The sequence below is a fragment of the Ipomoea nil genome, unplaced genomic scaffold (genome assembly GCF_001879475.1).
Source record: "Ipomoea nil cultivar Tokyo-kokei standard unplaced genomic scaffold, Asagao_1.1 scaffold3321, whole genome shotgun sequence".
NCBI classification, from domain to species: domain Eukaryota; kingdom Viridiplantae; phylum Streptophyta; class Magnoliopsida; order Solanales; family Convolvulaceae; genus Ipomoea; species Ipomoea nil.
This window is the reverse complement of record NW_017619749.1, coordinates 6,073,751-6,096,501: the sequence shown is the minus strand read 5'-3', so window position 1 is coordinate 6,096,501 and position 22,751 is coordinate 6,073,751. Positions and strand designations below refer to the sequence as shown.

The following is a 22,751-nucleotide window of genomic DNA, read 5'->3' as shown; positions in this document are numbered from 1 at the left end:
ATGGAAGCAATAATTTATGAATTTCAAGTAACAATAAGGCCATGTTTGGTTTCGGTGAATTTCATAACTGCCACAGCTTGGCACCGCTGCTCCAAACCTGTTTTGGGATCTCCAAAATCTTCCGGTTGTAGCAGAGATTTGGGATAACCAAACATGACGAATGGACGCAAGAAGATCATCATTGACACTGATCCCGGCGTTGGTATTATCTCTTTCTTCTTTCCTTCATAGTAGTTAAAGCTACAAGTTTTGGAATGGGCTGCCATTTGGGTGTGTATCAGAAATGGGATTTTTGGCTTCTGCTGAACCTTCCAAGGTTTTTTTTAGGGTTAATTTCGTGTGGAATTGAAAATTTTAACATTAAAATTTGTTAAATAGATGATGCCATGGCAATATTTGTGGCTCTGCAATCCCCTGATGTGGAGGTGATTGGGCTCACTACTATTTATGGCAATGTTTACACTACTCTTGCCACCAGAAATGCCTTGCATTTGGTAAAATCCCTCAATTCATCGCTCATACTGTCCATAGTTTCAATCTTTATGCTTAGTTGAGTAATTGATGGCGTTTTGTTGCAATGAATTGGATTAGGAGTCTGAATTAGGATTATGATTATGATATGCAATGCATATTTGCACATAATTTTGTCTCTTCAGCTAGGTTGTTATAAATGTTGATTTTTGGATCTTGATTCTTGATGATGATTCAGCTGGAAGTAGCTGGGAGGACAGACATACCAGTGGCTGAAGGATCTCATGTCACAATCACTGTATGTTCCGCTTTCTTTAGATTGTTTGTCTTGTTGGATTATGCTCCGTAGATCTATTGTGCCCGAATCATTCCTGCAATTGACTGATTTAACACTCGTTTAGGGTTATATGGTAGGGTAGTATTGGGTGGAAGCATGGGAAGTAGGGGAAAGTGCATTTGGAGTTCTATAGTGTTAGTTTTGTTAATTTATCATAAGGTTGATAATGCGATGCGGTATTCAAGTGTAATATGCTTTTCTTGATAGTGAAAGATATTTAACTTTACCAACATGTTTGCCTTCTCCTTATGAGTTCCGGCTTAGCGACATTATACAATGTTTTCTTAATGCTTTAGTGTATTATTTATGGTGGGTTCATATTTTTACATGTGAAGAATGGTACAAAGCTTCGAATTGCTGATTTTGTTCATGGTACGGATGGACTTGGAAACCAAGACTTTCCTCCACCGGAAGGAAAAGCTATTGAACAGAATGCTACTGAGTTTCTTGTCCAGCAAGCCAATCTTTACCCAGGCGAAGTCACTGTCGTGGCGTTGGGCCCATTGACAAATATTGCATTGGTTCGTTTCTTGGCCTCTTAGCTCAAGTATGCAACAAAATTAGAAATAGCAGTTGTTAAATCTACATGTCACAGGCAATCCAAAGAGATCCCGCATTTGTTAAAAACATTGGCCAAATTGCTATTCTTGGTGGTGCATTTGCAGTCAATGGAAATGTGAATCCGGCAGCTGAGGCGAATGTAAGTTCCTAGATATACATCCATGCTCGTGACTAAATGTTTTTTATAGCTCTTCTCGTAGATATACATCCATGCTCAAGCTTTTTTTCTTTTCTTTTTGTTGGGCTTCAAATTAAAAGATTTTTGGAGATCCAGATGCAGCTGATATAGTGTTCACAAGCGGTGCTGATATTCTGGCTGTCGGTATAAATGTTACACACCAAGTTGTGCTTACGGGTAAAGAGTTTTACTTCATTGTGCATGTTATGTAGGTTGTTCTCTGTCCTCTGTTTACCGTGTTCTCCCTTAGGCTCTGACCACATTTTATCGAGATTCAAGAAGTCAGTTGGTCAGAGTTGCGGGGAGAACACTCCGGTTCTTGTGCATACTCACTTCCAGAGAAAAACAAACAAAAAGAAATGATTTGAAATTCTCAAAGACAATAATTTTTTATTTTGGGCATGAAAATGGAAATGTATTTCTTCTGCAAATATCACCCTACACTTCCATCAGAGCTAATTATATAATTTATATTCATACCTGAATCATATATTTGTATCATGATTATCATTATTGGAGCTAGGAGCCGTAGTATCCAAGCCTTGATTAGAATTGAACTTAAAACCCGCCTTATATCATCCAAGTTTCAACTTTTTTTCTATTTCAGATGCTGATCGTGATAGGCTGGCTGAGTCAAATGGAAAATTTGCTAAATACATAAGCAAGATTATGGATGTCTATTTTGATTATCACCATGATGCCTACAATATAAAAGGTTTGTCTCAATGAAGATTGAACCAGGAGATGCCGGGGTGTTTTACTATGAACAGTATGCTGATTGTTTTGAAATTAGCTTGACATTTTGGCTCTGTATAGGTGTTTACCTTCACGATCCAACTACTCTGCTTGTTGCTATTGATCCTTCCCTGATTACCTACACGGAAGGTGCTGTTCGGGTCCAAACAACTGGCATCACGAAGGGTCTCACGTTATTCTACAACAAACAGAAAAGGTAGTTGCCTCCCCACTTCCGTCCAGCAGCTTGTACTCCACAATTTTTTTTATATATAATTCAAGAAAATTGTCCTTGTGAGTGTAGTCTATCTTTGTCTGTATCTTATTACTTGTGTTGTTAAAACAAGGTTCGCGGAAGTCACTGAATGGACCGACAACCCATCAGTCAAAGTGGCGGTCACAGTTGATGCTCCAGCTGTTGTGAAGTTGGTGATGGAGCGGCTGATGAACTCGTGATTATGAGCTAACAATAACATTCTGGTGCTTGAAGGTTTTCTCCTTCACCTGGTATTAGACATTTGAATGAACTGCATAGCTTTCCATAGGGTAATTGAATCTGAGATTAGATTTAAGTTCAGTGTTGAAATGTGTGGTGGCAAACTTGCCAATGTGCTAAACATTTTTTTCCATCTCTGTCTAGAGGTGAAAATGACTTTACAACGATGAACATTAACACTAAATGTGTGAAACCAAGTGTAATACTTTTTTGTGTACTCATAAAATGAAAATTTTGTGTGTACTCATAAAAAGCTTTTCGTTGTAACACTTATAATCAAATTTTAAGTATTTCTTACCAAAATTTAAACCGGCCTGTTTAGTAAAATAATTAGCTCCTCCGTCAGTTTTATCTTATTTAACTATTATTAGCTGTTTGACTTAATTAAAAAATCAATATAAGTGTTTGATTAATTAACTTTTTACAACAACTTATTGTTCCAAAATGTTTTTAAAAAAAAATGCTCAAAGTAACTTTTTTTATAAGCTTTTTGAGAAAATCATTTTATATGTAATCAGCTAACAGCTAATTTACCAAACACTTTTCTACAATCAGCTAATACTATCAACTAATTAAACTCACTAAATCAATCAATTAACAGCCATTTACCAAACACCCCACAATCTAAACCACAGAGGTCTTAATACTTTTCATCTGATTCAGAGCTTATATTGTTTAGGGAAACAGACTAGACGTTAGCATTTTTATTTGATTCCTATGTAGATGGAAACTTTGGTTGCAAACGCAGCTGTAAAATGTAAACTTTACTCATACAAGTATAGCTGTAGGTTAATCCCGCAGGTTCTGTTTATTCTAATATACAGGGTTCGAAACAAAGAAAAGTGCATATGTTCATTCTTGGTAGATTCTTCAATACCAACCCCTCGCAACACAGTAACTAACTCCGATATAGCATTACTACCAGCTGTCCCGCTCTATTAGACAGACAGCAATAGTAAAACCGTGTCATTAATACTGCACAAAAGAAGACATTACCAGCCTAACACCCACAAGACATGCATGCTATTGTTGTAATAGCAAACCCATCATCAAGCAGTTTTCACAGCGACTGGTTTTCCTCGACCCATTGAGAATCCCTTAGTGCCATCAGGCATTCGGGGCACAGAGGGTTGCTTGGCTGTAGTTGCCTGATCAGCATTGACTGAGAGATTTGGAGGTGGTGCATTATGATTTCCTCGGTTGCCATTTGATGTTGAAGAAGTTCCTAGGCTCCCACGGTTGTTGTTAGGAGTCGGCCGTCCCCTGCCCCTGCCACTGCCACGATTTCGTGTTCTCCTTGGCCCATCCTTATCACTTTCTTCCACTCCCTGTCAAGTTAAAAACCCCAAAACATAACCAACAAAAGAAGCATAAAAGAGAGAAATGCTAAGGGAAGGAATCTTTCAAGTAGTCTCAACCAAATATGACATTCTTCCACTATCATGTGTCATGATTGCAAAGGAAAATCAATGTAAAAGGATGAATGCTAAAGTCTATTAGGAAAGCCCCAGATTGCCAGTGAACATCAGAAGGAAAACATAGTCACCCCAATTAGAATTATTTAATTAATCTCCCACAGAGAGAAGCCTAGCATGTTAGTCTCTAAAGTATCAGTTCCTTTACCAACGAACAAACAGCACTTACTGCAAGCCCATTAGATTGAGAATCAGTATGTTGCAACGAGAGTTGCTGCTCGGGGGCAAATGCATCCTCTTCCTTGAAGTTTGACTCGCTATCATGACCAAACTTCTTTCCTCGTGTATGGGCCAATTTTGCCTATGAATTGAAAGATAAAAACTTTTAATGATACACCACTGATTAATTTATATTATGCAGAGGCAAAGCACTGTAACTTAATCAACTTTGGCATCTATTGAGACTTCAAACATTATGCAGACTTTATCAATGCATCTGTGAAATCATTGCAAATTTGCAAGCACCACAACTTATTTAGACTACAATGTCTGAACAATGTTAGAAACATAAATATCAAGTGTCTATTCAAACTGTTTTTTATTCTATAATCAAGACTTTCTATAATTCTACATTTGTAAAAGAGGTTCTGACAATAGGACAAAGGACGTTTCATGCTGAAGACTAGGAGGGCTTTATTGGAAGAAAAGCATTTAATGCTGAAGAAAATGTATTAAAAGCATAGGACATACAGTGCGTCTAACCAGTATACGAACTTTGAGATTCCTCCAGTCACCCGCATCATTTAGCTCAGCAACCTGCGAAATAAGATTACAAAAGGATGAAAAGGCATTTAAAATTGAGAGAGACAACGGATGAATGTGTGTTTGTGTAGGGGATGGGTTCTACAAGGAAAAAAGCATACCGCTTTTTCAGCCAATTCAACAGTTTCGTATTCGACAAATGCATGCAACTGCATATGGACATGAAAGGTTAGAAGTGATTCAAATATTCCAATTTGTCAAAAGAGTAGCATAAAATTTCAGAGAAAATCAATGTAGTATTTGTTGAAACTTTATCTTTTGGCATCCAACTTTCTGTTAGCAAATAAGACATGCCTTGTATTAAATAGTGTAAACAGACGTGACAAGACAAATAAGCTCTAATCTTTATTTTTACTTCATAAATCAATCATATGTAACAAGGTTAATGGACTTTGAAGGAACCAGAACAATGATGGATGGTATTCAGACACTTAAGTTTTGGATTTCACATGGGACAGCAATTAAAGCTGAGGCAACTAGAAGTCTAGAACTCATGGCAGGCTTGATTGGCACAACAATAGTAAATTTTGAGCATATTCAGCCCAAGGATTGATTCATCAAGCTTCACTCATCATGATAATCAAGAGCTCAAGCTTGGTTTGACTTAACCACTAAATGAAGATTTTACAACTTGGTTAAATGCAACTGAATCATAAGATATTTCCAAGAAGTATAATCTTTCCAATTTTGAGATTTCTTCATTCTGTAACCAAATATAAGGGGATTAGTTTGCTTACTGTAGCTTTCAGTCAAAACTGTCAAGCTTACGGAGTTATGGTATATTAGTCTAGTGTGACAACTGACTACAGTATGGTATACCTTGTTGCTGAGGAGCATACTATCTGACTTTGCTGTTCTAGTTCCTGATGACGACACACCATTGGAAGTCTGAGGCTGACAGGTACGAATCATCTTCACACTGGTACAGTTAGGCAGATGGATTATTAAAAAAAAAAAAAAAAAAAAAAAAAAAAAAAAAAAAAAAAAAACTAAAAAGTAACAGACAACAGTACATGTCCTTAGCAGCTATATTTCTTTACCTTCCAACGGTTGAAAAAATCTTCATGAGGTTCTGGTGGCAGTGATCCTCAGGCAGGTTTTCAGCAACAATTATGCGAGACTACGAAGAGCGATAGCACAAATTGAAAAAATCAGAAATAGAAAAGCATTTGTTATAGCCTTGATATATAGAGTATCAACCAAGAAATTTGGAAAGAGGCTTAACGACTACGCATTTATACTTCTCAATTGGTAAACAAAAAATCATGTAGTAAATGGTTCACAAGTTAATTCTCAAAAATAGGATTTATAAAGGTGATTCAAAAGGGCAAAAGCAAAAATAAACAGGAGCGAGAAAACAGAGGCATACTTGCAATTCTTCCATATCTGTTTCACTCAGAGGATTCTGGCGTTTGACCTTTTTTCCATCTTCACTAACTACCTAGAAAATAGAGGAATCAAATTGAGCAACAAATTAACACATATAAGTAAATGAAAATGAAAAAGGGCACAAATGTCAACTTTATAATTGCATTGCCTTTAACAAACAAAACAAAAAAAAAAATAAAAAAAAAAAAATAATAAAAATTGGACAGCAATATTGAAGCAAGGGAAAAGAACCTTACAAGCTTTGTTGAGTTGCGAAGAATTTTAGCAAGGTGGGCATGACTATTGATTAGAGCTTTGATCTTCTTGAATGATGCAACAACAGATATTGGTACTGGATAGCAAGGAAAAAAGTTTGCTCAGTCTTGGAGAATTATCAAGTAACAAAATGCAGGAGCAACCCATCTTAGGACACAGAGAGTCTATAGACTACAGAAGAGATGCCACTAATGAATCATATTTCAACTATATACTTCCAAAAATTTAAGCAACCATCTCTTATGTTCAACCAAATAGGTGACACAAAATGGAACTAACAGAGGCAGAACAATCTGTGGATGAGAAGACCATAGAAGTGATTATATGAGCAAAATAAATTTCACCTTTAAATGCAAAAGCTCACACAAAAATCAATTATGGTTATACGTGACACTAACAAAAAAAGGAGGTAGCATGAGGAAAAACATCACCAATCTGCCTCCCTAGCATTACTAAGAAATGAATAACTTGAACAAAAATATAACGCAGCTGGAAAAAAATAAACCAAAGGAATATCTATAATAAAGGAGCAATGCACTGAATATATATGATAAATGAGTAATCCACACAAAAAATTGGAGGAAAAACAAAAAACAAAAAACAAAAACAACAGTACACTCACACACAAATAAACAAGCAAAAAGGTTAGGTATAATTGTATTGTATTATTTGTATAATTTTGGGAAATCTTACCATATCCTTCAGGATCCTTGCTCATAACCCTCATTAAATGATCTGTAGTTGCCAGATTTAGGTCACTGAAATAATACTCCACCTGTAGGCAATTAAATTAGAAAGGTAAACAAGAACAAAAATACAAGCTTTAAAAGAAATACTTGTTGCAGTTACTCGGGATGTATAATCCTTAATCTCATACAGACGCTCTGTTCAAGAAAAATTAAATATAAATTAAGAAACCTTTCTAGAGTGCATACAAATTTTGAAGTAATGTTTGCACATTAACTGTTATTCTACTACCATTGGACAATTAAAATGTCTCTTACTAGTGATTTCTCTCCATCATGAACAATAAGGTATATATAATTCACAATGCAATCAAAGAATAATAGAGTGCTATGAGGCATGGATATGGAGCAAGTGTGGTGACATGAAGATAAGCCTAATAAGGAGAAACATAAACATATATTCTCAGTACTCCTGTTAATACGGTGCAAATTTCTACAAATAACTGCAATATTAAGAAGGCCATTCATAAAGAAGTTTCAGTCCTTATAGCACGCAAAGCAGTAGAGAACTAGAGATACCTGGTTAAGAATCTTCTGAGAAGATTCTTCCGATACTCTCCCATTCTTCAACCCTTTATCCAAGTCCTGCGGAGGGACGGCATGAATTGCAGCACCAGAACCAGCCGCAGCAACCTCTTGCCCTGCCTGATCCAAAAACCCTCCAACCATATATTGGGCGGGCATCTGAGGGGCATAGAGATAGTGACTCTGGACTGGCACGTGGGCGGGGATTTGGTGGAAGGCACTACCTCCCGGTGTGGTGTAAACGTGTAGCAACGTTTGGTTATGCTGAGGAATCACGAGCCCTGGTAAAGCCGATGACGACGAAGACGGAGAAAGCGCTGGAGGAGCCGGAGATGGTGGCAGAGACCCCGATGCCGCAGACGTCAGCGAAGGAGAAGTCGCACTTCTAGGGACAAATGCAGGAGCTCCGGCGTTCAGCTTGCTGAGGGAGAGGTTCCTGGAGAGGGACGGCGGCAACTGATCGGACGGTGGAGAAACAGAGGTGGATGACTCTACCGGAAGATCGAGCGGCGGCGGCGACGACGACGGCGCTACTGTTGAACTTAGGGCTCCAATTACTGATTCCTGTGAATCTCCAGCTGCGTCCAGTGCTGATGATGATACAGACAACTCATCTTGAGCCATCTTTTCTGATAATTCGAATCGAACGTTTTTGTTTTTAGTAACTTTTATTTTTCCTTCTTTGTGTCTTTCTCGGAGGTGGATCGACGACCAACAGATCCAACAGTAATAGTAAAAGTAGTAAATCCTAGGGTTTAGCACCAGGGATAGGGGAGATTAAGGCGGAGAAGGGGATATCTTCCCTGCGATTTTCCCTTGAGTAGCGGTGAGAGCTGACTGAGCTGATCAGAGACACTGGGACAGGGAGAAGACGATGGAGAGAAATTCTCGATTTCGGGGTCGACTCCGGTTGACGTATTTATATAGCGCCTATAGCGTTATTGATTTTATTGACCTCCGTATAAGGGGAGTATGTATAAACTCCTCCGTATTTATATATAGTAGGGTATAGGGTAGGCAAAGAGGTAGCCTTCTTACAAGAGCATTCCCAATATCTTGGGGATGTGAACTTACCTTGCTTCTACTTTTATTGAGGGGGCAAATTTAAAATTTTGTAGATATTTAACTAATAATTTGACTAAATTTTACCTCTTTTTACTAATTATCATATTGCATCTTCTTATGTGTCAATCACAATTATCATTATTTATCATTTTATTGCTTTAATGTCAATTGTCGGGTTGAATATTGCATAGTTTCTCCACCTCCAAATCCACCATAATGTTATGACAAAGAGTACATTGTTGTTGGAGGGATTCCTCCTATTTTTATTTTTTGCAATACCATTCGTAATCCAAGAGAAGAAAGGAATTTGCATCGCCCTTGCATGGCTCGAATGAAATAAGGCTTTCTAAATTTCATTCGCTGTCGGACATCTGTGTATAACATGTTCACTATTCTCAATTGTATTGGAGCATCGCCAACACTTATCGTTTGTAGTGAAGTCACGCCTTGCTTTATTTGCATTGGTCATGATTTTGTCGTGGCATAATTAAAAAAAAATGCATTAATGAATAATAACTCTTCCCTCCTCTCCAAAAAAAAAAAAAAAAAAAAAAAAAAACTTTTTCCCCAAAAGATAAGTTAAACTTGTTTTCTTGTTTATTAATGCATTTTAATAAATAAGAAAACTCTTTCCCCAAAAGATAAGTTAATATTGTTTTCTCATTTATTGTGGACTATTGTCCATGTAGCAACATTGACTATAAAGTAAAACCACGTTGTATCATTTTAATTACATTTTAGTTTTATTTTACAATATTACTCTGTTTTTTAGTTTTATTTTCACGCACACTAATTTCATTATAGCAACACTAAAATATCATTTTAATTATATTACAATTTCATTTGACAATATGCGTTGTTGTATGAGCTATATTTTTGTAGTTTAATTTTTCACACATACTAGTTTAATTATAGTAATGTTGAAGTATAATTTTAATTAGACTTCACGTTCATTTGACAATATATGTTATTGTACGAGCTGTCTTTGCTAATTTCATTTTTCACACACACTAGTTTCTGTATATCAATACTAAAGTATCATTTTAATTATGCTATAGTTTCATTTGACATTACACGTTATTGCATGAGCTCTGTTTTTTTGTTTTTTTTTTTTTCATTTTCCATACACACTAGTTCCATTTAGCAACACTAACATGTCATTTTAACTCTACTACAATTTAATTTGACAATCATATTGGACCATGGTCCACATAGTGTCGATAGTTATTGCATGGATAACGGTCAAAAAACGACATCATTTCGTGTAAAAAAGTCACGCGACCCACTACAACATACATTTTTATAACTCATAATGTACATTATTTTAACTAATTAAGTATATTATCTTACTCATAAGTTTCATTATTATAACACATAGTTGTACATTATTCTAAGTTTCTAACTCATAAAAATTAATGATATTGTTTTTTTACCACGGTCCACACAATAATTTGTCACATAGTGTAGTGTAGACATGGTCCACTGTATGATAAATTATTTTGTGGACCTGAACTCGTGTCCAAAACACAATTTACACATCTAATGTTCACAATTTCGTAAAAGGTAAATGTGAACATTTAGTATGTAAATTATGAAAATATTTAAATTATGTATGTAAATTGTGAATATTCAATATGTAAATTATATATTTTAGACTCGAATTCACTTTGCTAGGTGGACCTGGTCCATGGTATAACATCATTAAATACTCGGCCAATTATAATGTGCATCCGTATGCACTGGATGAAAAAACGACGTCGTTTTGCATCAAAACGCGCGTCTTACTTAAAAAAAATCAGTTTCGATTCCCAACAACCACATTATGTTATTCATTTTTTAGTTCATTCATTCTGAATTTTTAGTTATGAAATTCTGAATGTATAGTTATGCAATTCTGGATGTATAGTTATGCAATTCCGGATGTGTAGTTATGCAATTCTGAATTTATAGTTATGAAGTTATGGATGTGTAGTTATGCAATTCTGGATGTATTGTTATGAAGTTATGGATGTGTAGTTATATAATTATGAAATTATAGATGTGTAGTTATGGATGTGTAGTTATGCAATTCTGGATGTATTGTTATGAAGTTATGGATGTGTAGTTATATAATTATGAAATTATAGATGTGTAGTTATGTAATTTTAGATATATAGTTATGAAATTATAGATGTATAGTTATACAATTATGATTTTTTTTATATAAGTTAAACGTCAAAACGACATCGTTTTTACATCCGGATATACCATGCATGGTGCATACGGATAACTATGGTAAATACTCTTAGGAAGATCAAATATTGAATTAATGCAAAACTTGAAGGCTCATAATCCAGGCCCAAATTTATGGGCCAACGCGGTGTCTGACTAACCATTTAGTAAATTACTCTTCAAAATTAGTATTTTTGAGTATTATTACTCTTCAAAATTAGTATTTTTGAGTATTACTAATTCTGTTATAACGTAATATTTTTAAAATTAGTATTGTATATAAAATATAGGGAAAATGGCACTTTTTCCCCCTATGTTATATATTTATAGCACTTTTTCTCCCTCAATTATTTAAGTGGCTCTTTTTCCCCCTGAAATATTAAATGGACATATTTACCCTTAAAATAAATATTTCATTTATTTTTATTCTCCAATAAATTATTACTATAATTTGGTTCAAACTAGATACTATAGTAACCAAACCAAAATATTCCAATTACAATTTATAATCAAAACGCGATATTTAGAGTTTATTAAAATCGCGAACTGGAATGGCCGGTTCATGTTCCGAACTGAAAAAATAAAATACATTTATTGTTGAATTTAAACTATTTTAAAATAAAAAATAAAATTTTAAAATAAAGACGGTTCAAAATCACGAACGGGATCCGAAACCGCCGGTTCATGATCTAGTTTTTTTTTTTTATTCTTAAATTTAATAAATTGAAATCCAAATATTGGGTTCTAGATCTGAATCATAACTGAAAACTTTTAATTCGATTGCTATAGTGTCTGGTTCAGTTCGAACCGAACTGTGGTAATCGCTACATATACGCAATAATTTGTTGGAGAAGTAAAATAAATAAAATGTTTACTTTAAGGGTAGAAATGTCAATTTAATATATTAGGGGGGAAAACCACCACTTTTAAAATAATTGAGGGGGCTAATGTGCTTACATAAATAATTGAGGGGGAAAAAGTGCTATAAGTATATAACATAGGGGGAAAAAGTGCCATTTCCCCTAAAATATACAATGAAATTAAATGTATTATTATGATATTATAATATTTGTGTCACAACACACATGTTTTTTTAAATGACGAAAAAACTTTATAATCATTATTTGAATATGTGCACTAGGTAAATATTTCTCAATGTATAATAAAACACTCACGTTTTAAAACCATATCAAAATTACATAAATATAAATTAAATTATTAAATATAAAAGGAATTGATGTATTTATTTTTTAAACACTAATAATTCTTTATAATGTAGTATACATTTTATACTTTGTCAATATTTTTGAATCTAAAGAATCAAGCTTCGTTCTTGTGATGCCATTTGGAATGGTAATATAAACAAGAAAAAGAAAGAAAAGAAAAGAGAGACGCAACCGAGTAACGATCGAACGGTCCATCTGAGCCGTTTACATTACGGCTCGCAGTCTATTCTGCAATCAGTCGTAAAACCCTCGATCACTTTCGCATTGCCCTCCCCACCATCACAGATACAAAGCTCGTCGGCAGCACAGTGGAGCTAGATTTTCTTCGCTTCACATATCCTTTGTATCAGTTTGGTATACTCGCGATTTATATATATATATGTTTTTTTTAATTTTCCGATAAATGAAGTTGAAATGATTTTTCCGATATATCTTCCATAGTGCTCCATGTTTTCCTTTTGTTAATAACTCAATAATCTTGGATTTATTTGAGATTTAGCTTTATAATTTTTCTTCGATTGTGCTGTAGTCTGTCAAATTTGATGTTTATTGCATTTGTGTTTTCTGCAAAAGTTAAAGCTCGTAAATGATTCTTATTGAGAAGGGTAGATTACTTGTATACTTCGATATCATATTTCACCTTTCTTCTTTTCTTAGATTTTGTGTTCTGATAGCGATTCTATGCCACTCTGTCGCTTAAATATTTATGTTTTTATTATGGATGAATATGTTCTGATGAAATTTGATGATTTCTTAGCTTGCCTCTGCCTCATTGTTCTCACTTGGCTTTGCTTTCATGGTGAATATAGTCATTGACAATGGCAAAAGAGGAATCTGGTACTGGTGTTGTTCTTGAAGAGGGAACATCAGAGCTAGGTAATGGTAATGTTGAGTCTTCTTCTTCAATACAGAAAGATGTTGAGGAGAAAGTTGACGAGTTGACAATAGAGGAGCCAACAGGTATTTCTTAATGTTCAGGAAATACCTAATTTTTTAATTTTGACTTGAATTACTTTTTCAATGAACCAAGTATAGTTTGCTTCTCTTATCTCCCTTTTTTTCTTTTTTTTCCTCCCGCAAACCTTATGTAATTTTCTTTAATTATGATGGATGCAGCTATCATTTGTTTTTATCATTTGATGAGCTGAGTTGAATTTATAATTGGTCATGATTTACATTCTTTAGTCCATAATCCTTAAACCATTGCGAGGATATTCTGGGTGCTCATATTTGTTTTAATAAGAGTAGTCATTCTAAAACAATGTGGCTTAGCTCATAAACCACAAAAATCTAAGATTAGGTATTGATTATATAGCCATGACAATCATTGTTTCCCTTCTAATGTTTGGCAAGTATAACCTGTCATTTAAATACTATAAAAGTTTCTATCTAGTGGGATTTTCATTAGAAACAGACGCGGCAAACACCCAAATTGTAGATGTTACATTGAGATGAATTAATACTCATTCTCAAGTGCCATCACTGCCTGAAGTTTGAATAAGTAATAAACAAGGGACAAATTTTATGACTGTAATGAAAGTTAATTTTTTTCCCATGTTTGGTTCTTCCATAATTTCATTGCATTATGATAGAGGAATGGATAATGGGATAAGGTCATATATAGATAAATTTCAATGCACCTGGTTACAATTTTTTTGTAGCCTCTGTATATTCAGCCCAACTGCTATTTTGGGGTAGTTGAATTGTGGCACCTTTTTGCAAAACAATGTTTATGTGCATCTTGTCAGCTGGATTACACACTTGGCCTTTAAGTACTCAGTTTTTCTTGTCATTATTTACTTTATGATATCTTATGTATTCGGTTGGTTCTCATGCATGCGCTATAAACTTGCAAATTCCAGAAGCTGCAAAGAAAAAGAAGAAGAAGAACAAAAGCAAGTGAGCCACCTGTTTGCACCTAACTTTTATTTTATTTTATTTATTTTTATTTTTTCAAATTTTCTTTTTGCCAACCTCTTTTTTCTTTCAAATGCTTCCTTAAAGCTTTGAAATTGCATCGCCTTGATAGTTTGATCTCAAATGCAGGAAGAAAAAGGAACCACCACAACAAACTGATCCACCATCTATTCCTGTAGTTGAACTTTTTCCTTCTGCTGAGTTTCCTGAGGGTGAAATTCAACAATACAAAGATGAGTATGTACATGAAAACATTGTAGTATTTATTGGTTTATCTACTCATTATGTCCTATTTTACATGGAACACACTCGAGTATATAGGGACATTTTGGAATAGTTGACACTTTTGCAAGTAATACTTCTATATCACTGACAGATTATATTATTCCATATTCACATAAATATCAAATGTATGCAATCAATTCCTTTTAAATAATAATAATAATAATAATACTAATAATAATAATAATAATAAAACTTTTTAAATAATAATAAAAAAAAAAAACTATAAGCATCAATTAGTCTAACCTTCTTCTGAACTTCAAGAACACAAAAATTATGTCATGTAATTTGGGATATAAGGTGAATCAGTTTTTGCACTTGGAATGAAGTGTTATAAGGCAGACAATGAGCTTTGGAACTGCAGATGCTAAAAAAATCACGAGCCATCAACCTTTCAAACACATAATTGAGTTTACTGATCTTTAAAATATCAAGCTCCATTTGTTTTTGGCTGTTCCTCGTGACTTGTGAGGTAAATGAATAGAGATGTTGAAGAAACTAGTTTCTTTTATTCCATGTTAGCAAGTTCTAGAACCAATGTGTCATAATAACTGAAGAGTTTTACTATGCATTGCTCTTTTGTATCTGTCGTTCTCAACCTGTTATGATACTTGGTTTTTCATACAATGTGTTCTTTAGAATTTGAAATTCTTGGATGATTATTAAATGATTGATTTGTGCAGTAACTTGTGGCGTACTACATCTGAAGAAAAAAGGGAATTGGAACGCCTGGAAAAACCAATTTACAATTCAGTTCGACAAGCAGCAGAAGTTCACCGTCAGGTTTGAAGTTGCTCTTACCTAGAGATTTTAGTTTGTTGGAATATGATTGCTAATGTATAGTCAAAACAAATTGCCACCAGGAAAACTAGCTTTGTGTTTTTCCTTGCTTATTATTATTATTATTTTTTATCAAAACCTATTTTGCTAGGTACGAAAATATGTTAAACAAATTTTGAAGCCTGGAATGTTGATGATTGACATATGTGAGATCTTGGAGAACACGGTTCGCAAATTGATATCAGAAAATGGACTTCAAGCTGGCATTGCATTCCCTACTGGGTGTTCACTGAATTGGTAATTGGATTTATTTACTTGATTTCTTTGTCTTTGCATTGATTTAATAGAGACAGTCGCACATGATTGACAATTCTGTTTTTACTCGTTGAAAGAGTAGGTAAATTAGTAGGCCTAACTCCTCTCTGTCATTCATTTCATTCTTTCTCTTTGTATGTGTTCATATTGCAGGGTTGCAGCCCATTGGACTCCAAATTCTGGAGACAAAACTGTGCTTCAGTATGATGATGTCATGAAATTGGATTTTGGGACACACATTGATGGTAATATTGTTTCTTTTATGCATGCAACACCTTGAAAGTGTTCTTATTTTCTTGGTAATTCCTAACATTTTCTGAATTCTGTTTTTCTTGCAGGTCGCATAGTAGACTGTGCATTTACTGTGGCTTTCAATCCCATGTTTGATCCACTGCTTGAAGCCTCACGAGAAGCCACCAATACAGGAATCAAGGTAATGTTTGGTTTAAATACAACCTATACTATGTACATTTTAGATTTAATTTTGACAGATGTGGGGAACTAGATTTGGTATTGAAACTAACAGCATGCCATCCATACAGGCAGCGGGTATTGATGTTCGCCTTTGTGATGTTGGTGCTGCTATCCAGGAGGTCATGGAGTCCTATGAGGTCGAAATTAATGGAAAAGTCTTCCAAGGTATGAGCTTATCTGAGAATTAGAGAAAGAAATTGGTTTCAAGGCAATTTCTGGTTTAATGTTACTGTTGGTTCTTTCTATTTAAAATGCTTGCTTCATGATATCTTATCTATATTCTGGCTTGCAGGTTATCCCTTTCTATTTGGTGCTTGTACTCAATAGTTTAATAATATAGGAACTTTTCTTATCGGTATCTTTCTGTGAAGTTGTATGTTAATTTGTGATTTCAATATTTGCAGTTAAAAGTGTCCGAAATTTGAATGGGCATAGCATTGGGCAATATCAAATTCATGCTGGTAAATCTGTCCCAATTGTGAAAGGAGGAGAACAAACTAAGATGGAAGAGGGTGAATTTTATGCCATTGAGACTTTCGGGTCAACAGGTAATATGCTTCTTTTTTTTTTTTTTTCATTGACAGATAATAATTGACTGATAAATTCAATAAAGCAATTTTCCTACCACTTTATCATGTGCAGGGAAGGGATATGTAAGAGAAGATCTAGAGTGCAGTCATTATATGAAGAATTTTGATGTTGGCCACATTCCACTGCGGTTGCCAAGAGCGAAGCAGTTACTAGCAGCAATAAACAAGAACTTCTCAACCCTTGCTTTCTGTAGACGTTATCTGGACCGTCTTGGTGAAACAAAGTATCTGATGGCACTAAAGAATTTGTGTGATGCTGGTATTGTTCAGGTACAATATTGGCTTACATTCAAGTACTGCATTATGAATCTAGGCAACAATGTTTGAGCAGTCCTGCAGAAGTTGTAGTTTATTATGTTATTTGCTCATTTAGTGTGATATTTCACTCATCTTTTGCTTCAACTTAACAGTAAGATTTGCTTTTGTGGCAGCCATACCCTCCTCTATGTGATAATAAGGGCAGCTATGTATCCCAATTTGAGCACACCATTTTACTTCGTCCGACTTGCAAAGAGGTGGTATCAAGAGGTGATGACTATTGATTTTGAGAATTGTAAAACTCTGTTTTTTCAACCTGTTTCTGGTTTGTATACTTGAGATTTGACGATGAAGAGAGTTGTGGATTGCTCTTATTTCTTCGGCATATCATTATTTAGTGTTGTGCAATTGCTGGACTCACTCTATGAGATGGAAAGAGAACATACTCCATAGCTTTTCCTTTTGGATTCTAATTTTGGAACTCAAATTGACGATTAGAAGCAAATTGATCTTTCCTCGATGCTTGCTATGGTAATTCCCGTTTACCAAGATGATGGTAGCACGGTGGTTGCCTCTGGTTTTAGCATACTTTATGTCATACCAGTAAGTGCTCCTATAGGAATAATTAAAAAAAATTTCCTTGAAACCTATTCAATTTTTCTCTAGATGTTTTGTCCTGATAATCAGAAGAGTATGGAGTGTGATATCAACTAGGCGTGCAATTGATAGAACTAGAATAAAGTTGTGTGAAATGAGGGATATCACAGTTCTGGTTCATCAGCAATGTATAAGCACAAGTTTCTGCATATGAAATTGCTTGGAGTGACCGAAATAGTACATTACAATATGAGAGTGTTATACCAGAATTTAAGTAACACACAAATGTTTAAAACAAGAAGGAAGAATTAACTTTGATCGATCACTGAGCAAAAAGAATTGAATTTGATAGTGCTTCTGCTAGTGATGGTCACAGATCCTTGAAGATAGCAAACAGATCACCATGGACGTAATCATTGTCCACCAAACTCACCAAGAAAAAAGTCTTTTGAACCTGCAGGAATAATAAGACGTCATCCCTTAGAGATCACAATAAAGACTACAAGGATCAAACAAGCAAAATTAGTGAAGTCACGAACCTCTTCAAGCAACTTTCTGGAGAGATCAGACTCGGGGTATAGCTGACCCCAACCCTTGGACCATGTTTCGAAAGCCTCATCCTTCCATATCATAAAGCTGACAGGATCAACAACTGTTGGTTGAATTATCTCCTTTGCTGGGAAGACCCCCCATGTCACAGCATTCACATCAGTTTGCTCCACATTAGAAACCAAAGTTCCTTCTTTATTCACTGCAATGTAGGTGAGAGATGGGAAGGTTTTGCATTTCTCAACAAGGGCATCTAACTTCTGCTTTGAGCAGAAAAACTCCAAATATGCCTTCTGATATACATAGCCACCAGGGCCACCCCAACCTGCAAATTAAAGCTGCTATCAGCAAACGAATGAAGTATCTTGCATTAAACACAATTAGAAAATTGAGCATGGCTAAGCTTTTCCCTTATTCTCTTCTTCCTAGGGATGCTTAGAAAAACATCTAATATGTCAACTTCTCTCTCTCTCTCTCTCTCACACACACACACACCTCTTGTGTGAGATAAAGGCAATGGAGTGGAGTGGACCGTGTGAATAAAGACAAGCAAGGTACTATTTCACTTTATAGGCTATGAATCAAACCCCCACCCCCAATGATTCTGTGCAACTCTGAGAGTTTGGACTACTTAAGGTAAGTAGCAATCCATCCTATGACAAAGGGAAGCAAGATTCTCCCGGTGTACATGAAATTTTATTCTTAAAGAAGTTTAGAGGACAAGTATGCCTGAATTAGCATTCAGGAAAAGATTGAAAATTGGACCGGTAAGCAATTTTACGACTTTTATGAGCTGTTGAAATCAGCGTTTCAAGAAAAAGGAACAAAAAATGTTCCCTATAGCCAAATTAGGTAAAGTTTAGGAAATAGAAGAGGACTAAGGGAGTCAGTCACTCATGCTTTCCATATTGACTTGCTAAAAGTGATAGTTCTTACCAACAGAAGGTGAGCCAGATTTTTCTCCATTAACTGCTGGTTGGCTGTTGATTGTAAGGAACCCTTTTTTGTTAATAACACCCAACTGTTCGTTGATGGTTTTTGTCTCTGGTTGAAGCCCATCTATTTCAGACCAAGGGTTACTTCTGAGTTCTCCAAGACAGTACTTGGAAAATATCTGATGAGAATAAAGCTTCATAAGTACCGTATATAAACAGGAAGTAGAAAAATAATCTGAAGCATCCAGTTAAGCACGACTCCAACCTAAAGCATACCTCACCAATATCTTCAAAGCTATTCAAAGGAACAGCCCACTCTTCTTGAAGTTTCTTATCCCGTGCACGTGGCCGCATGAACTGTAGGATATGAAAACAAACTTAGCATATTGTTGATGCCCTTGAGAAAAGGGCTTGAGATAAAGTATAAGAAAGAAATGAACAAATAGCATAGTTTAGATGCCATTGAGCAAGGCCTTAAAATATAGAGAAAAGTGGGAAGTAATGGAGCCTCCTACCTTCACAAAACATAAAAACAAGAACACAAATGAAATGGAAAGGTGTTCCAGCACCATTCACTGTAGGGTATATATCATGTAACATTGCAGGCTTGCAGCCAAAAGAAGGTAGAAAATATCACAGAGATTTGTATTAAAGAAGAAAAAAAACAGAAAAGAAATCATTGCACAAAATGAATTTAAATAAGTTAGGTGGATGCTAATAATGCTTAAGAATAAATTTTGATGCAATCCCAAAAGACAAGGACAAAATTCTACCAGATATAGTACAGAAAAAGGATATCAAGAATCTAACATTCATTTTCTATGAACAGAAGTAAATAATCCACAATTTACTTTAAAACACACAATATTCATCTGATAGAATGACAAGAATAGTATTCTTCTAAACATGTCCTACACTCCTACTCCTACCACTCATGCAATTCACGGGACTTATCTAATCCTAAGGAGTCAGGAGTAAATGAGTAAAATATGCAAATCAGAGGCTTTATATAGCAAATATATAATGGCACTTTATCCTGGAGTAGGAAGATGCCAGCCCTTAGAAGAAAAAAAAGGTTTGAGTGGGAGAATGGGGTTGGGAAGGAGGGGAGGGGGTAGGCAAAGGAACTAATTGGAAAATTGCAATCACTAACAAGAGGGAATAAGTTCACACTCACCTGATGGTCAGAAAGGGCTCCATACGATGCATTTCGAGAATCACCCCATCGGCCATGCGGGTATTGATCCCAGCCAATGGTCCTTGAAATGTAGCTTTTTGGACGATTTGCCCTATCATATTATCAAAATATATCAGATTTGTACTCATTGTGGGGACTGCTTAGCTCAAAGATTAGGGGTAAGGTTCACTTGTGACAAAATAACAATAAAATAAAAGAATGCAGGTGAGATTCACTAGTGTACCAAAATATGGGTCGGACATCTTCCTTTACACGAAAAATATTTGTGGGACGTCTCCAAGGTAATGACCTTGAAACCTTGGACTCCTCTATTAACCCAAGATTCTGCAAGAGAAGTCTATAACATTAGCCCAATCTCATTTTAGCTAAAGGACTTGGGAAGAAGATACAGAAACTAACCATCAATATTGCCAATGCAGATTTCTCCATATTTAATGTATAAAGATGTAATGTCTTAATCCCACTAGCCATAATCTTCTTGCACATCTCAGTTCCTAGGTGAATTCCATAAGCTTTTACAGCTTCTTCATTGTCCTTAATGGGTTCCAGAGCAGCCGTAATCTCAGGGGGAATCTAGAACGCATCATCAGAACAAAATTTTTAAGTGCCCAAATCAGATCTAAAAAGCTCATCAAGACAGTTGGAATTCTGAAACTCTAAGACAAAATGAATCAAGTTTCCAATATTACTGTTATTGATATTTTATGAGGTTACTCAGGACAATAGGATCTTGTAAATTAAGCGATTCAGTTAGGCTACTCAATGGTAAATCTAGAGAAAATTCAGAGGCTTTGCCCTTGAATGGAGGTTTGAGGAACAAGTACAGAATTACAGAAATTCAAGAAAAAATTAAGAGATATGAGCTTTTCAGGTGCTTTGCATAGGCATAACCTTTTTGGAAGTTCCTTGCATATGGTATTCAATGGCAGTTAATTATCAATACTTGTTCTATCATGAAAGAGGAGCAAAATCCAAACTCTTAGGAGTCCATTGCAAAAGCAAGCATAAAAACTTGAGCAACAAGTGTGCAATCTGATAAAGGCTTAAATGAAATTAATTCTAAAAAAAAAAAAAAAAAAAAAAAAAAAAAAAAAAAGCAACTTGGCAAAGACTGCTATAGCATACCTTGGTTTTGCAGAAGCCAGTCATACGGAGGAAGCCCTTGTAATTGTTAATGGGCATAATACCAGGAACAATGGGGCATGTTATTCCAATTTGACGACAATCATTCACAAATTTGAGGAAATTGTCAGTGTCATAGAAGAGTTGAGTAATGATGACATCTGCACCAGCATCCACCTGAAGAATAACTGCAGCATTAGTACTAGAAGAACAAATAGAGGATTCAAATCTTTCAAATCAGTTTATGAATAATACTATATTAAAGAAACTAGCAACATAATATGTAAAACACAACCTTTCTCTTGAGATAAGCAAGGTCATTGTTGTAGACCTCAGCTGTAGCCACTCCACTAGCAGGTATTACATCAGGATGTGCCTCTGCAGGGGAAGCTCAAAATTTAAGTAACGAATAGTAGTACAACAACGCACGTTAATTTAAGTCGGCATTGTTACGGCGATAGCGTTGCAGATCATACCTGGATAACCGGCAACCGTGATCCCGAAGTAGTCCCCGTACTTTTCACGCATGTGCTTCACCTGCAAAGCAAAAACAGGAATTCAGCCACACAGACAAACGATCAAACACAGAATAGATCCGCTAAACTACGTTTAAGTATGTAATCAAATAAATGAGATCAGATCCAACAGAACTAAAATATGGCCAATTGAAAGCGCGAAAAGGCGGTACTCACGAGGTCCAAGGCGCAGGAGAAGCCACCTTCGACCTGGACGAACTTGTCCTGGCCGTGAGGCGGGTCACCGCGGAGAGCGAGGACGTTTTGGATGCCGTTAGACTTGATGGTGTCCAGAGCGTGGTCGATCTTCTCAACAGGCATGTTGGTGCAGGTGAGATGCATCATGGTCTCAACGCAGACCATATTCTGCATGCGGTTGGCGATGTCGAGGGTGAGATCGGCGGTGGAGCCGCCGGCGCCCCAGGTGATATCGCAGAAGGTGGGGTTATGAGCCACCATTCGGTCCATTCGCTCGAACAAGTTCTCAACTCCGTCCTCCGTCTTCGGAGGGAAGAACTCGAAGGAGAACACCACCTTATTGCCATCGTTCTCCTTGGACAACTCCCGGATCTTGTCTATCACCTTCATAACTGCTCTTCCTCTTTCACTCTCGTAGCTCTGCTCAACTCGCAATGCAGATTCCAAGCTCGCGTCTAGGGATTCGAAATGGAATCTCGACTCCGAAATGAAGGGAAGAAGAGGAGAAAATGGAATGAGAGCTGTGAAATAGGTACAGCCTTTCTTATACTATTCCGAACTCACCAATCCACCAATCCTTTTGTCAATC

At 35.8% G+C, this 22,751-nt stretch overlaps 4 protein-coding genes across 7 annotated transcripts; 2 read left to right on the top strand and 2 right to left on the bottom strand.

The window, feature by feature from the left end:
* Positions 1-20: 20 nt before the first annotated feature.
* LOC109170025 (probable uridine nucleosidase 2) lies at positions 21-2,939 on the top strand. 3 transcript variants are annotated; one of them, XM_019318946.1, is made up of 9 exons: positions 22-202; positions 379-494; positions 710-769; positions 1,144-1,329; positions 1,404-1,508; positions 1,628-1,724; positions 2,155-2,262; positions 2,364-2,499; positions 2,630-2,939. In XM_019318946.1, exons 1-9 carry the CDS (start codon positions 154-156, stop codon positions 2,736-2,738), a joined length of 966 nt encoding a protein of 321 aa, XP_019174491.1. In that variant the 5' UTR covers positions 22-153; the 3' UTR covers positions 2,739-2,939. The 3 variants fall into 3 exon arrangements, with proteins under 3 accessions (XP_019174492.1, XP_019174491.1, XP_019174493.1); XM_019318947.1 differs by lacking the exon at positions 379-494 and having other exon boundaries at positions 21-202; XM_019318948.1 differs by lacking the exon at positions 22-202 and having other exon boundaries at positions 429-494; positions 657-769.
* Positions 2,940-3,514: 575 nt separating this feature from the next.
* On the bottom strand, positions 3,515-8,844 carry LOC109170020 (la-related protein 6B). Of its 2 annotated transcripts, none has more exons than XM_019318940.1 (10): positions 7,925-8,844; positions 7,353-7,434; positions 6,641-6,735; positions 6,385-6,456; positions 6,056-6,135; positions 5,835-5,934; positions 5,117-5,164; positions 4,956-5,009; positions 4,423-4,554; positions 3,515-4,106 (listed from the first exon to the last, which is right to left on the bottom strand). In XM_019318940.1, the coding sequence occupies exons 1-10, from the start codon at positions 8,552-8,554 to the stop codon at positions 3,828-3,830; spliced, it is 1,572 nt and encodes a 523-aa protein (XP_019174485.1). In that variant the 5' UTR covers positions 8,555-8,844; the 3' UTR covers positions 3,515-3,827. The 2 variants fall into 2 exon arrangements, with proteins under 2 accessions (XP_019174485.1, XP_019174484.1); XM_019318939.1 differs by having other exon boundaries at positions 4,944-5,009; positions 7,925-8,842.
* Positions 8,845-12,599: 3,755 nt separating this feature from the next.
* On the top strand, positions 12,600-17,566 carry LOC109170024 (methionine aminopeptidase 2B). The gene is made up of 12 exons (XM_019318945.1): positions 12,600-12,786; positions 13,242-13,392; positions 14,295-14,331; positions 14,479-14,586; positions 15,315-15,414; positions 15,563-15,708; positions 15,880-15,971; positions 16,065-16,159; positions 16,269-16,365; positions 16,605-16,748; positions 16,843-17,060; positions 17,222-17,566. Exons 2-12 carry the CDS (start codon positions 13,251-13,253, stop codon positions 17,330-17,332), a joined length of 1,290 nt encoding a protein of 429 aa, XP_019174490.1. The 5' UTR covers positions 12,600-12,786; positions 13,242-13,250; the 3' UTR covers positions 17,333-17,566.
* A 224-nt stretch (positions 17,567-17,790) lies between these two features.
* Positions 17,791-22,751, bottom strand: LOC109170019 (methylenetetrahydrofolate reductase 1-like). Its single transcript, XM_019318938.1, has 11 exons — positions 22,142-22,751; positions 21,926-21,986; positions 21,745-21,827; positions 21,453-21,626; positions 20,727-20,900; positions 20,551-20,651; positions 20,307-20,418; positions 19,406-19,486; positions 19,131-19,308; positions 18,185-18,519; positions 17,791-18,099 (listed from the first exon to the last, which is right to left on the bottom strand). Exons 1-11 carry the CDS (start codon positions 22,550-22,552, stop codon positions 18,016-18,018), a joined length of 1,794 nt encoding a protein of 597 aa, XP_019174483.1. The 5' UTR covers positions 22,553-22,751; the 3' UTR covers positions 17,791-18,015.

Excerpts from the sequence above, each read along its gene's own strand:
- LOC109170019 (XM_019318938.1), bottom strand. The coding sequence starts at position 22,552 with ATGAAGGTGATAGACAAGATCCGGGAGTTGTCCAAGGAGAACGATGGC. Across the intron at positions 20,419-20,550 it reads GATGTCCGACCCATATTTTG|GGCAAATCGTCCAAAAAGCT; the intron begins GTACACTAGTGA and ends ATAATATGATAG. Across the intron at positions 19,309-19,405 it reads GCTTTGAAGATATTGGTGAG|ATATTTTCCAAGTACTGTCT; the intron begins GTATGCTTTAGG and ends TATTCTCATCAG.
- LOC109170025 (XM_019318946.1), top strand. The coding sequence starts at position 154 with ATGACGAATGGACGCAAGAAGATCATCATTGACACTGATCCCGGCGTT. Across the intron at positions 203-378 it reads TGACACTGATCCCGGCGTTG|ATGATGCCATGGCAATATTT; the intron begins GTATTATCTCTT and ends TTTGTTAAATAG. Across the intron at positions 1,725-2,154 it reads ACACCAAGTTGTGCTTACGG|ATGCTGATCGTGATAGGCTG; the intron begins GTAAAGAGTTTT and ends TTTCTATTTCAG.
- LOC109170024 (XM_019318945.1), top strand. The coding sequence starts at position 13,251 with ATGGCAAAAGAGGAATCTGGTACTGGTGTTGTTCTTGAAGAGGGAACA. Across the intron at positions 13,393-14,294 it reads GACAATAGAGGAGCCAACAG|AAGCTGCAAAGAAAAAGAAG; the intron begins GTATTTCTTAAT and ends TGCAAATTCCAG. Across the intron at positions 15,415-15,562 it reads CAGCAGAAGTTCACCGTCAG|GTACGAAAATATGTTAAACA; the intron begins GTTTGAAGTTGC and ends CTATTTTGCTAG.
- LOC109170020 (XM_019318939.1), bottom strand. The coding sequence starts at position 8,554 with ATGGCTCAAGATGAGTTGTCTGTATCATCATCAGCACTGGACGCAGCT. Across the intron at positions 6,736-7,352 it reads CAAGGATCCTGAAGGATATG|TACCAATATCTGTTGTTGCA; the intron begins GTAAGATTTCCC and ends CTTGCTATCCAG. Across the intron at positions 6,457-6,640 it reads TTCGCAACTCAACAAAGCTT|GTAGTTAGTGAAGATGGAAA; the intron begins GTAAGGTTCTTT and ends TCTATTTTCTAG.